The sequence below is a fragment of the Sceloporus undulatus genome, chromosome 4 (assembly GCF_019175285.1).
Source record: "Sceloporus undulatus isolate JIND9_A2432 ecotype Alabama chromosome 4, SceUnd_v1.1, whole genome shotgun sequence".
Lineage (NCBI taxonomy): Eukaryota > Metazoa > Chordata > Lepidosauria > Squamata > Phrynosomatidae > Sceloporus > Sceloporus undulatus.
The window spans coordinates 235,387,944-235,400,772 of NC_056525.1; the positions used below are offsets into that span (position 1 = coordinate 235,387,944).

The following is a 12,829-nucleotide window of genomic DNA, read 5'->3' on the forward strand; positions in this document are numbered from 1 at the left end:
GTTTGTGGTGTCGCAAACAATTTCTCAGTGTAGTGGTGACCGCCCTATCAGGTAGTTTTTGTTTTGCAGATTTATTCAGATAGGGTTTGCCATTGCCTTCCTCTGGGGCCTGAACTATGTGACTTGTGCAGATCATCTCGTGGGGCTTCTAGGGCCAAACAGGAGTGTTACCTGTTCCCAGGTCCACATTCAACACCCACTACTACCTGTTACAGGCGTTGTTTTCTTCTTGTTGTAGGCAAAAAAGTTCGTTCCCGCTTTCAGGAATCCCCCTGTGAATTTTTTACAGTCCCCCCCCCTAAATTTGTGTGCACGTAAGCTGCGCCTTCCAGCCGTTTTGTAGGTCGGAAAATGTAGTACCTACCCAGCTTGTTAGAGGCAGTTGGTGTTTAGAGTAGGGTAAACCACGTTAGAGAGTGCGTGAGTTTCACGCTGACAAGCAGCAGTAGAAATGTAAACTGTATTGCTGGTTACAACTGCTGTTTGTGCAGGGGCATTGTCAGTGGATCAGGGAGTGTTGTGTTGGGTGGGTGTGGGCCATTTTAACTCTTTGGCCCTGTCACAATGTCCAGCCAACTGGGTGACGCAAGAGAAAAAATGTGCTCTTCTCATAGGAGAAGTGGGTCCTCCTGATTCTGTTCAAAACTAGGCAAGGGTTAGCAGGCCGGAGCGCTTCTAGAAACAGCACCCAAACACCGAGCGTGTTTGTTTCAACACTTCAAGCAGGGAAAATAAAGGCAGCTTTTGCTCCACCGGTGGACTTGTTAGAGCATTACTAGACACTCCAAACCCACAAACAGTAAGAGGTCCAAGATAGTAGCTGTGGAGTCCCTGTAGAATCAGTAGTATAGAGGGCTCTTGTAGCACCTTTGAGACTAACTGAAGAAAGAAGTTGGCATGGCATGGGCTGTTTGTAGACTTCAGTTTTACTGCTGCTCTAGTCCCGCTGCTTTCAGAACAATGATACGGCCAGCCAGCAGTGCACAAAATGTTATTTGGTTTGGGTGGGCCAAAATGCACAAACACGTGGATGCAAGTTTTTTGAAGCTCCACTGGCCTTGCTTCTTCATCAGTGCAAATGTGGTTAAAGATAACCTACAGGAGAAGGAAATGTCAAAATGATGATGTTAGTCACAGGCCTCGCATGTCTCATCAGGTGGTGCTGGTGGTGTTGTTCAGTGGAGGACTAGCTGGTGGCAACAGGTTTCCGCTCTCTTTTCTCAGCCATGTGTCCTGGATGTGGAGGATAGTTGAATGTTTGGTTACATGCAGGGGTACGCAGTGTTTGGCCATTTAACAAATCAACAAAGAGTCACAGTGATCCTGTTATTGGCCAACCAAAATGGCACAATATACTGTTGCAAGTCTTTCAAAGCTCCGTGGGCGTCTCATCAGGCAGAATATTAGAACCAAACAGGAGTAAAAACAACACAATTGGAGATGTTAGTCAGATCACAGTCGTTACTAAGGAATGAAACAACATGCAGGCAGCAGACGTTAATCGTCCAGGTGTTTTCGTCTTCGTCTGTTGTCGGTTGTGAACATCTGGCCTGATGAAGAAGCCCATGGAGCTTTTGAAAGCTTGCAACAAGTAGATTGGTGCTTTCGGTGTTTGGCCAATAAATGTCTCGGATGGATGTTTTGTTTGGATTTTGTAGTTGTTGTTATATTTTTTTGCTGTATGGCCACCATGGCTGCCCCCTGAATTACCGTCCAGTCACTTACTCTATGGATAGGGAGCTTGCTGAGATGTTTTATAGAATGTGTTCAATCTGAGGATAAGGGAGACTAGAGCAAAGCCCACTTGAATATAACTTGTTGAGCTGCGTAGTGTTTATTCATGCTGCGTGCATTTGGACAGTTGGACCCATTAATACAGCTTTTCCAAAGAGCCGGCAGTTCCATAAGCAGTAACATATTTTCTGCGTCTGTAAAGGAGAATACAGAGAAAACCTGTTGAAACAAGTTTGTATAGTTTTCGGTTCGTGTCAGGGAAGCATCTACATTGTAAAAATAATGCCAGTTTTACGACCACTGTGCAGCGCAATCCGGTGGAAGCCTGGGTTTTGTAGATTTTACCAATTTCTTAGCCTTCTCTGCCAGGAATGCTGGTGCCTCACAAAACTACCAATCGCTGGATCTGTGAATCAAGCCAGGTTAGATTAACGTGGTGTCAACGGCATTTTTTCTACAGTCCCAAGGCACACCCGTATCCAACTCGTCTAACCTGAATGAGACATGGAGGGTGGGTTTAATATTCACCAATTTGACTCGCCTAAGGAGTGCTACATAAATATTATATGAAAGCACATGATAAGGTCAGCACAGTTTGGCACAAAAGTTTTTTTACTCAGCTAATGTGTCCAAACAGAAGGGCCCCCCCAATACAAAAAGTGCAGCTATAGAAAAGATGATAGCACAATGCATTCTAACTAGTATGAAACTAACGGGAAATGCTACTCGGTAACACATTCACGGTAATATGCTGTTTCGGTATTATAGGGAGGCAGAAAATTAAAACTTTTAGTCGTTTTGTATGTGGAATGGAAAGAAAAAAAAAATCCCTTGTAACTGGGAAAGCTTTTCAATAGGCCATGCCATAATTATGCTTCTTCCTTTAGATCAAAAAATAAACGGGTTGGTGCTCTGTAGAAAAAGAAAACCTTTCGACAGGCTTGCATGGGATAAGGAACTCAGTCAAAAGGGCCCTCCTTCATGAAGGACATAAACAGAGTGTTTTTCAGAAAATAATCTTAAGGGTTTCTAATGAGGTCATGAGCACCAACTAGAAGAAATGCAATCGTGTGGAAAGGAGTTTGAAATGCGTACGTGCAAGAGAACATGTTTGCACTCAAACTAGAGGACCATACATAGACAAGATGCATTAGAGCAAGATGTGGTAAAGAACGGTTTGCTGCAACCATACAAACAAATGCTGGATGTGGGAAAAGAAAATGGGGGGGTCCTGAGGTCAGTAGGGAGGAAGGAGGATGCTTATGGAAGCAAGGAAGAGGGAAATAAGAGTGCTTGACTTTGTTTTAGAAAACCTTTTTTAATGTCAGCAAAACATTGGTACTTTAGCTGTCGGAAGATCGTTTTCAAAAGCCAAAGGGTTTGCAAATTGAAACGATACTATATAGTCCAATAGTGCATTACTTCTATGTTGAAAATAACAAAACAGGAGTTTGGCGTGGACCATAACGGCAATTCCACTGCAGAAATAATCGGGTTGACATTCAATAACTTGCGCAATGCTATTGGGAATTTGTGTGACTGATAGTTTGTTGTGGCATCATTATGGCTGCAGTGTGGATGCAGGCCTTAGTGGTTCAGAATCCTGTATCACTGTGAATGAATCGTAACCTGGAGCTGAACAGTTGTGACCCATTATGTAGGCTGTAGGGGCTACGCAGGGACACTGAAGGTCTTCCAATCTGTTCTAGAAGAGCTCCATTGGCGATTGTGAGGCCCTTCCCGGCACATCAAAACAAAAGCCACTTTTCCTATCCTACTCCCACCCCCCCACCCATCTTATGCAAGCAATCTTCTCGGCAAAGGGTGAATTGCGACAAGAGGTCCCATGTCTTCTGTCGACACCAGGATAGATGATCGTGGATCAGGTAGAAATAGTAGCCCTCTAACTTCCTGTGCAACAGGGGAATGGATCGCATTGAGTACAGCAGCTGCCTGCCAATCCGTAAATGGGAAGTTGGAGGGAGCAGGCAGGGATGTTCTACATAGTAAAGACTGTAATGGATGTGCTATAGTACTATAGTCTGTACTAACATAGTGTCATTCAGCATCTCTGGCCATGATGGGATTTTATCATACTGTATTGTTTTGAAGGTCGTTGGCCTGAATCCTCTGGAAAATGGCTAACTGGACTTAGACCCATTGGATCATTTGTTAGACTGGTTATTCAACATATTAAGCCCATTTATTCAATGATTTGGCTCTACGGGGTTTACCAAACAGGATTAGCCGGTGTTTTGAGGTGGTGGTGGTAAGCGAACTGTTGCTTAACTAGGACTAAGATATGGAAAATCCGAGGCAGGATTCTGTTGTTGTTGTCCTTTGGTGCCATACCATTCACAGTTGTGAGAAATTGTGCCGAAGGTGCTTGCACTTAGGGTTTAACTTGTCTTAGAGATGGAAACAGGGGGGAAGCGACTGGTGGCTCTGCTTTCACCCCAATTTCAGGTAGGTGCGCGCGCCGGCGCGCACACACCACATTATAGATATGTGCATTTGGGTTGGCTGAATAAAGTCAGATTGTTTTTCACAAGCAAACATCTGGTTGGCCTGGTAGTTCCAGTTGGTTTAATATAAGACTTTGGCTTTACGCTCCTCACAATTAGATGCTTTAATTAATATTGAGGAAATCCCCATTGTATTATAAATGTCCAGTTGCAGGGCTGCGTGGAGATTGTTTTGGTGCCTGAAGTGGAAAAACCCCCACGCCTCCAAAGTCCACAGTAGTAGAACCATGTCATGTATAATACTGATACTTGGCTGCTCTTTCAGAGACCACAATCGGTGGCCTCAGGCAGCTGCATATATCGTTTGCCCTGGGCACAGTTTGGTATGCTGTTTCCCAGCTGGGTTTTTATTAAAGATGGCCAATCTTTTCATCTCTGGCCACCAAAGCCTCACGGTTGGAATAATGCGTTGGTTTCTCCCCATAGAGGTGTCATGAGAAATCTGTTTACACTGGCAGAAGAGAAAAGGGATACACAACCGTGGGAACTTGGGGGTGTGGGGCAGTCCACCAGTTTCTCCGTCTTACGAGTCTTCAAGAGTAAAAGATATTTGTTATGACACACATACACAAATATAGATTTTTTGCTCAAAACCAGATGACTCCCCACTACTTACGTCTCTAGATGAAAGCTCTCAAGGCAATGGAAAGAGCTGGATTTGGCCCCAATCAATCCTCCTACACCTGACAGCTCATGGTAAAATCCTAGGTCAGACAACTTTATTTGGTCTATTTGGCCTGTCTAAACACACTCAAGCCAAGATGGGAAATGAACTTGTGCTTTGCTTTTTGTAAAATTTTGCATTTTTTTCAATACGGTTCAATCTTATTTCTTTTGTGAAGTTTTTTTTTTTTTTTCAACTCCCCATCCCTGGTTTTTTTTTTTTGTTTGTTTTTTGTTTTGCACATACCTTTCCTTAGTATATATCTTTTGGAAATAGTTTTCTCAGTGTCTAACCGGTTTTAATGGGGAAACTTTATCACACGTCAGAGAAATGAAAAAATCAAAGTGTAATTCTTTCCCAATTCTGGCAAAGCAAATTGTGAGTTGCTGCTTCATACGAAATGCAATATTAAATAACTTGTGTGTACATGTCTATATGTAAGTGTTGATACTATTCACAGGGTCCCACCAGCAATATGTAGGATGTGCATCACCAGTTCGTCAGCGCAACTGTCATGCCAAATGTATCGTTTCACAGAAATATTCAATACCATTAAACCCCGGATCTAATAAACTGAGAAAACAATGCGTAATAAGAGGGCAGGGAAAGCACAAAAATAAGGGAAATGGAGAAATATGCTAAAGAACAGTACAAATTACATGTTTCATATGTGCCAAGTCAATCTGCTCTTTGGACAATTGAGGGACAAAAAGAACTGAAGGAAAAATAAACAGATTCTGAAATATGGTATGCACACTTAACTTGTTGTCAACAGTGCCCCCAGCCAGTGGCGACCCTTGGATAAGACACCTCCAACGCAACTCCCATCCTCCACTGTTTCAGCTTAAGTTCCTGTAGAGTCAGGCCCATGACCTTTATAGAGTCTATCCCATCTGGCAGGTGATCTTCCCTTTTTCTACTGTGCTCTCGCTTTCCAGCATTAATGTCCTTTCAAGTGATCATGTCGCTCATAACGGTCCACAGTATGATAGCCCGCAGTTTCATCATCCATCTTGCTTCAGGGAGCTCTGGTTTGGATCTGTGGTTGTCGTAGACCAATGTTTTGTGTCCTTTTTGGCTTTAACTTAAGTAGGTTCCGGCTAAAATGCATATGCTTAGCTCTGAACAGCAGTTCGATTGCTGCCCCTCTCTTTCCTTCTGCAGCTAAGTGCACAATGAGCAGAAGTCACCCCCAGGCATCTCAAGTCACAGTGTAGAGTAAGACCAGTTTGGATGCCCTTGTTAGAGTTATTTAAATCTTGAGTTAAGTCGAGGGAAAAAAATATATTTTACTGGGATCCTTGGCTTTAGAAAAAAAAGTTCTACAAGATTTCTGAGCAGCTCATCATAGAATAGAACAATAGAATCATTGAGTTGGAAGAGACACCAAAGGCACATCCATCCAAACACCTTGCCATGCAGGAAATCTAAAATCAAAGCATACCCGACAGATGGCCGTCCCAGCCCTCTGCTTTAAGACTCCAAAAGAAGGAAACCTCCCGACACTCTGAGGGAGTTTTGTCCACTGTCCCGAACCAGCCCTTACTGTCAGGAATTCATCCTGAATGTTGCAGGTGGAATTCATCCTTTCCTGCATTTCTGCAAATCCATTGTTCCAGCGGTTCCCTAATTCTCATGGAGGACTGACAAAAACAAGCTATGCTCCCCAGCTTCAATATGACAATCCCTTCAAGTATGTAAAAACAGGGCTATCATATCAGACACCTCTTAACACTCTCCGTTCTCACCGCTAAACATCCCAGACTCCCGAGTCCCCGTTCCCTCAGAGGACATAGGTTTCACAGACCCTTCAACCATTTTAGCGAGCGCTCCTGCCTTGACATCGCTCCAGTTCGTCTCCACATCCTTTTGAATTGTGCTCGCCCAGACTGACACAATATTCCAGGTGGAGGCCTGACCACAGCAGAATAGAGCGGCACACTATACGGTCCCTTGATCTAGACAAACACTATACTTCTATTACTGCACCGGAAAATTGCAATTGCCTTGTTAGCTGCGTGTTCGCCTATTGTCATACCATGTTCAACTTTGGGTGGTCTACTTGGACTCCTGCCAGATCCCTTCACTATGTAGTCTCGATTCAGCCATTGTCCCTCCATCCTATATCGGTTAACTGTGCATTTCATTTTTGCCTTGCCTCTAAGTCTATACACTTCACATTCTCCGTGTTGAATTTCATAATTTGTGTAGCTTGGTCCCAGCTTTCAGTCTAATATCAAAGGTCATTTTGAAATTTTGATCCGGTCTCTGCGAGTATTAGCTACTCCCCCTAAATTTGGGTGTCATCTGCAATTTGATAAGTATGCCCCCAATTTTGTCTTCCAAGTCATTGAAAGATGTTGAATACACTGGGCCCATATGGGCCCAGGACAGACCCTGTGGGACCCCACTGGTCCTTCCCTCCAGGATGAAAGTGCCATGTGGAGTAACCGTTGGGTTCGGCCGTTAACCAATTACAAAGCCATGTAACAGTTCTTATCTAGCCACACATTTTTTACGAGGACTTGTTTGCAAGGAATGTCAGGGGAACCCTGTCAAAAAAAGGCCCCTTACTGAAATCTACTATAATCCACTAGATAAGGGTCACGAGAACCCATCTGGCCTGCCACAAGAACCACAAGAGCAAAACATATCCCTCCTGGACAGAAAGAGGCCAACAGCTTTTCCCTTTCTTTCCAGGAAAGTTTCTGAAATAATCCAACGTCCTACCCAAAGCAAATATGTATCGGCTTGGCTTGGCTAAAGCAAATTTTTGCCTCCCATTTCCTCTCCCAATAAGAAGCCCTGAAACTAAAGAGTTAGCCCACTAAAAAGAGATTTAAATATGGTCTCATGAGGTTATCCAAGCCTTTATTAATATAAGCTAATAAGAAGTGAAGCAAGATCGGCGAGTTCCAGTACGTGTCCACAAAATTCCTAAGTCCCTGTTTTTCAGGAGGTCCTATTGTGAAGGGAAATGTGAATCACAAGTACAAGTGCTAAATCTAACTATTGTTTTCCTGCAGAGCAAGCAACATCCCACAAAACAATTCGCAGTAGGCCTTCTCTAAGCTGATCCAAGTCACCAAGAAGAATGATATACTTCCTTGGGGAGCTGGTGAGTGCATTTTGTGGACACGTGTTTATAATATGCAATAGCCCTCATTCGACCAGGCGCCTTTCAAAGATTTAGACTATAACCTCCCAGCAACCCAACCAGCATGCCAAATACCAGAAATGATGGGAGTTACAAGCCAAAGACATTGGAGGGTCAGCAGAGGCTGGCGGAAGGCTATATGGGCTGAAGTGTCATCTCAAGGTTCTGGTAGACATCCATCTATACAGTGTTCTCCAAGATGGAGACTCAAACAATGCACATAGGAGTTATGTCTATGACAACATCAAGAGTAGTTTTGAAGGTGAGTCCTCTGTGCAGAGCCAGAGCCACACGTTTCACCAACTCCTTCCTTATTCCATCTTCTAGTAGCTGCTTTGGATCCACCTAAGTAGGAAGAAAACATACAACAGAGAAGTCAGGTTGTACAAAGCCTAACCCTCATTCTCCAAGTGTGAGTGTGACAATTCCACCACTCTGCCTCACATAATTGTAACCTATGGTCTGCATTTGGTCAGGACTTCATTTTGGAAGATTATTGTTATTATTTTCTTATATCCCGCCTTTCTCCCAATATAGGGAATCAAGCTGGCGAACAGCAGATTTAAAACAATACAATTTAAAAACAATACAGCATTAAAATGTATAAATATAAAATTAAAAAACCCAATGAAACCATTTTAAAAGTTAAAACAGAATATGTTAAAAATGCAAACTTTAAAGTTTCATTAAGACGACTATCCCCACATAATTGTAAATAAAAGTGTAAAACCGATACAAAACCGTGACAAAACAATCCACGCCAATACGTAAAATCTAAGTTAAAAGAGTAACACCAAATTTGGAATTCTGAAAGCTTCAAATAAAACAAAACAGATTTAACTGAAGCTGCATCTGCACTGAGGAAATATTAATAATCCAGTTTGACGTCACCTTAACCGCCACAGCTCAATAACGCTATGGAATGCTAGGAACTGTAGTTTTGTGAGACATTTAGTCTTCTATGTCAGTCAGAGTGTTCTGGTGCCACAATTCCCAGGATTCCCATTCCCCCCAATAATAGCATACCAGGGTGTTTATAAATTATTAAAAGCACTACAGATTAAAAGAAAGTCAGCATTGTATAGTGGTTTGGACCCTGGACTACAGTGATGGGGACTAGAATTCAAATCCTCATTAAGCGATGGAAATCCACTGGGTGATCTTGGGTAAATCACACTCTCTCAGCCTCAGAGGAAGGCAAGGCACCCCCCTCCCAACATATTTTGCCCAAAAAAGCCTTAGGGTCACCATAAGATGGAAATGACTTGAAGGCACACAACGACAGATTAAAAACGCCAGTTAAAAATATAGATATAAAATTAAACCATCTATCTACTAAAATTAAACAGTTCAACCATTTGTAGAGTTTAAACCATTTAAAATTAACTAAAAGACAAACTATAAAAATTCCACAAATGGTACACCATTAAAAGCCCATTTCAATCAAGAACTAAAAGCCTAACAGAGTAGGAATGCTTTTATTTGCTAGTTGAAGGAACAAGGAGGGAGTTTCAAAAACTGGGAATGGCCACTAAGAAACTTTTGTGATGGAAAACATTACCTTAATGATCCCGACCAGTGTTGTTTTCATCATCAGGATGCCCTCCGTGAAAATTGAAATGGCATGGGTTAGCTTAGCAACCTTTGAAAAAGGAATTGATAGGCTAGCTGTTAAAAAGTAGAAACAATTAAGGTCAATACAGCCCATTGCTAAATAAATTTCCCTTTCCACACAATCATTGTATTTTACAAAATAGGTACACCTCTCACTTGCTTTAGGAGACACTTCTGCAAATTTGTGGCCTATTGAGCTGGATACAACCCACTAGCTATAAACAGAGGTTCTATCAAGGGATCAATCACCATCTCACCATCCTATTTGGGAAGGGGGGGAGGAAGCTACATTGTGCTAGTTGGCATCTATGTTCATCATTATCCCTACCATGCCCCCCTTCCAATTTTTAAAATCAAAATTCACCTCATATCGTGGCCCAAGCTGGGCATAATCCCGCAGTTTGTCTTTGTCCAGGCGAGTAGGAACTTCAATGATGTCATGTGTCTGCAGCTTTATAATCTTAAGGAGGGAGGTAAACATGCTTTCTGGGATGATCTGCAAAACCTTTTTTTTAAAATCAAAAGCAAGAAGATCGATTCAATCCATAGCAGATCTCTTGAAAGCAAATATTTAAAAATTAGGCACATTAACACATCTGGAGCAGGATTAAAGGAGTGTCTTACCTTTCTCACATAGGACACCAGTTCTCCAGAATAATACTGTGATACACTGAGAAGATCAGGGCTGTTTGCTTGATTGATACGAAGCAGTGGCATATCGAGAGCTGAAGCCAGCTAAAAGCCAAACATAGAAGGATTTAGGTTCCTAAGCAGTGAGACAGGTAAGCATGCCAAGGGCTATGTAAATTAACAGGGGCCTAGGTCACTTCCCCACAAACAAAAGCTTGAGGAAGTTTCTTTCTTTCTTTCTTTCTTTTTTTTGCACTATAGCTCCCAAAATATTCCCTACCAGCATGTCTGCCAGCCTTAGCAATTGCAGCAAGATGGAAGAAATGTCAAGGACTGTGCCTGTTGACACTCAGGATTGAATTGTATTCGTTTTGGATTGGGCTGAGTTCCAGAAGGATCAGAATTTCAGTCTAAAATGGATTTAGGGCAATGAGAAAAAGTCTTGGAGAATCTAGTGCTTAAAACCCATTTGCTATTTCGAAGAGAAGAATGAACTCCAATTTGACTGCAATTATATAACAATATAATTGTCAGGTTCTTGATTCCAAGCTGAGGTGTTCAGTATCATGCACTGGATTGTGTAAACACATCTGGTTCATGTCAATTTTATGGCCCTACTCACCTTTAAAAATGTGGCTCTGAGTTTGGTTACCATAGATGGATTAGCCCTGATACTTTCCTGCATGATAGATGTGAAACTGGAAGACAGAAAAGGGAGGGAGAAATTATCTCAGCTAGCAACTGAAGTCATAGTTTCCATGGAGAGAGTATACACTCAAAACCAGAGGATCAGCAAGAAACTCAGCCTAGGATTTTTCCCCCTGACAAGCAGGCCTACTTTTTTGATGCTCCAAATGTCTCAGGGAATGGAGAGCTAGAACCAAACAGAGCTTGAAAATCTTATTCTTTTGGACTATGGCTCACAGAATCACCTAGTTAGCACAGCCATGGAACAGAAGTGTTCCGTGAAAGCAATTGACCAACATAACACCTTTAATAACTGTACCTGTCGATTAGCTGCCAGGCATAGGAAAGATCACCAACAATCTGCATGGTGATCAAAACCTCTTCCTTAATGTTGATGGTGCGGATCATTTGATGAAGAAACTTCCGAGAATCAGCAAGAAACTGACAAACTTGCAGGTTGGACTCCAGTTGGTGAAATTCTTGAACCTTTCAACAATTAAAACACAACCCACCAAGACAAGGAAAAGAGGTTTTAAATCATAGTTATCCCAAAATTTTAAACAAGCTAAAAGCACATTAAGCAACTTTAAAACAAGACTGTTTAAATCCCAATTAGAACAATTTAAAACAACATACTTGTGCACATTTGAATAAAATCTATTAGGCTCTAAAGGTGTGACTAAAAAACAATGTTTATTTCTGGCACGGGAATAATGCTAGAAGGCAAACTGTCAAAATCTTTAGCATAGAAACACATTCAATCTTCCTTTGAATCTGATTGTCTTATTATTCACATACCCATTTCATGATGGTGTGTTTTGCAGTATGACTGTATAGAAGGGGGAATATCTTTAGCACGTAATGAAATAATGAATCTGCTGCAAGAAAGACTGAAGTTGACACATGTTGAGTTTCTCTCATCTGAAATGTGTGGGATCAGAGGTGTTTTGAATTTGGATTTTTTTTTAATTTGGAATACTTTTATTTGCATATACATACACCCAAGTCTAAACACAAATTTCATTTATGTTTCATATACATCTTATACATATAGTCTGAAGGTACGTTTATACTGTATTTTTAATAATTTTGTTCATGAAACAAAGTTTGTGCACACTGAGCCATCAGAATGCAAAGGGGGCACTATCTCAGCAAGCCATGGAAAAAAGTTTTGGTTTTTGGAATATTTTAGATTTTGGAATTCCAAATAAGGGGAACTCAAATTGAACTTCTAAAGCATGATGGTAAATGAACATCAGTTTAATAATAATCTGTCTTTCCATGTGTTTAATATCATCCAAGTGTTGGGGATATGGAGCCATGAAAGCTAGGTGGAGACCATGTTCAGCTACTTACCCTGTAAAGACAATCACTGAGTGATCCTGGCCCATTCAATGTCTCTCAGCCTAATTTATATGGCAGGGTAGTTCTGAGGAAAATTGGGATGTGTGTGCACGCGCGAAGAGAAGCATACACACTACCTTAAGCTCTATGGAGAAAAGGTGCCATGAGCATGGCCTCTCACTCTATGTAAATGGGTGCTTCATAGCATCATGGCCAACATTAAAACATGTATGGTGGCTCAGAAAGGGTTACTTTGCATGCAGTTCATTGTTGTTCCCAGGCATTGCATGTTAATTATTTGATGTTTTTAATTTGTTGCCTCCTTTGTATTAATATGTATTATTTTATTATTTTGTAGAATGTACACCATAGGCACTTATTATTATCTATTTTTACCTATTTTATTGATTGAATGTACAGTGCTGTAATAATAATAATAATAATAATAATAATAATAATAATAATAATAATAAT

General features: G+C 41.4%; 1 protein-coding gene across 1 annotated transcript in view; it reads right to left on the minus strand.

The window, feature by feature from the left end:
* Nucleotides 1–12,829, minus strand: part of WASHC5 (WASH complex subunit 5) — a 76,862-nt gene that overhangs the window by 19,138 nt on the left and 44,895 nt on the right. Inside the window, 6 exon segments of the mRNA XM_042464467.1 lie at nt 8,324–8,425; nt 9,642–9,722; nt 10,059–10,199; nt 10,319–10,429; nt 10,947–11,022; nt 11,331–11,497. Of these exon segments, the coding sequence (XP_042320401.1) occupies nt 8,324–8,425; nt 9,642–9,722; nt 10,059–10,199; nt 10,319–10,429; nt 10,947–11,022; nt 11,331–11,497 (678 nt within the window).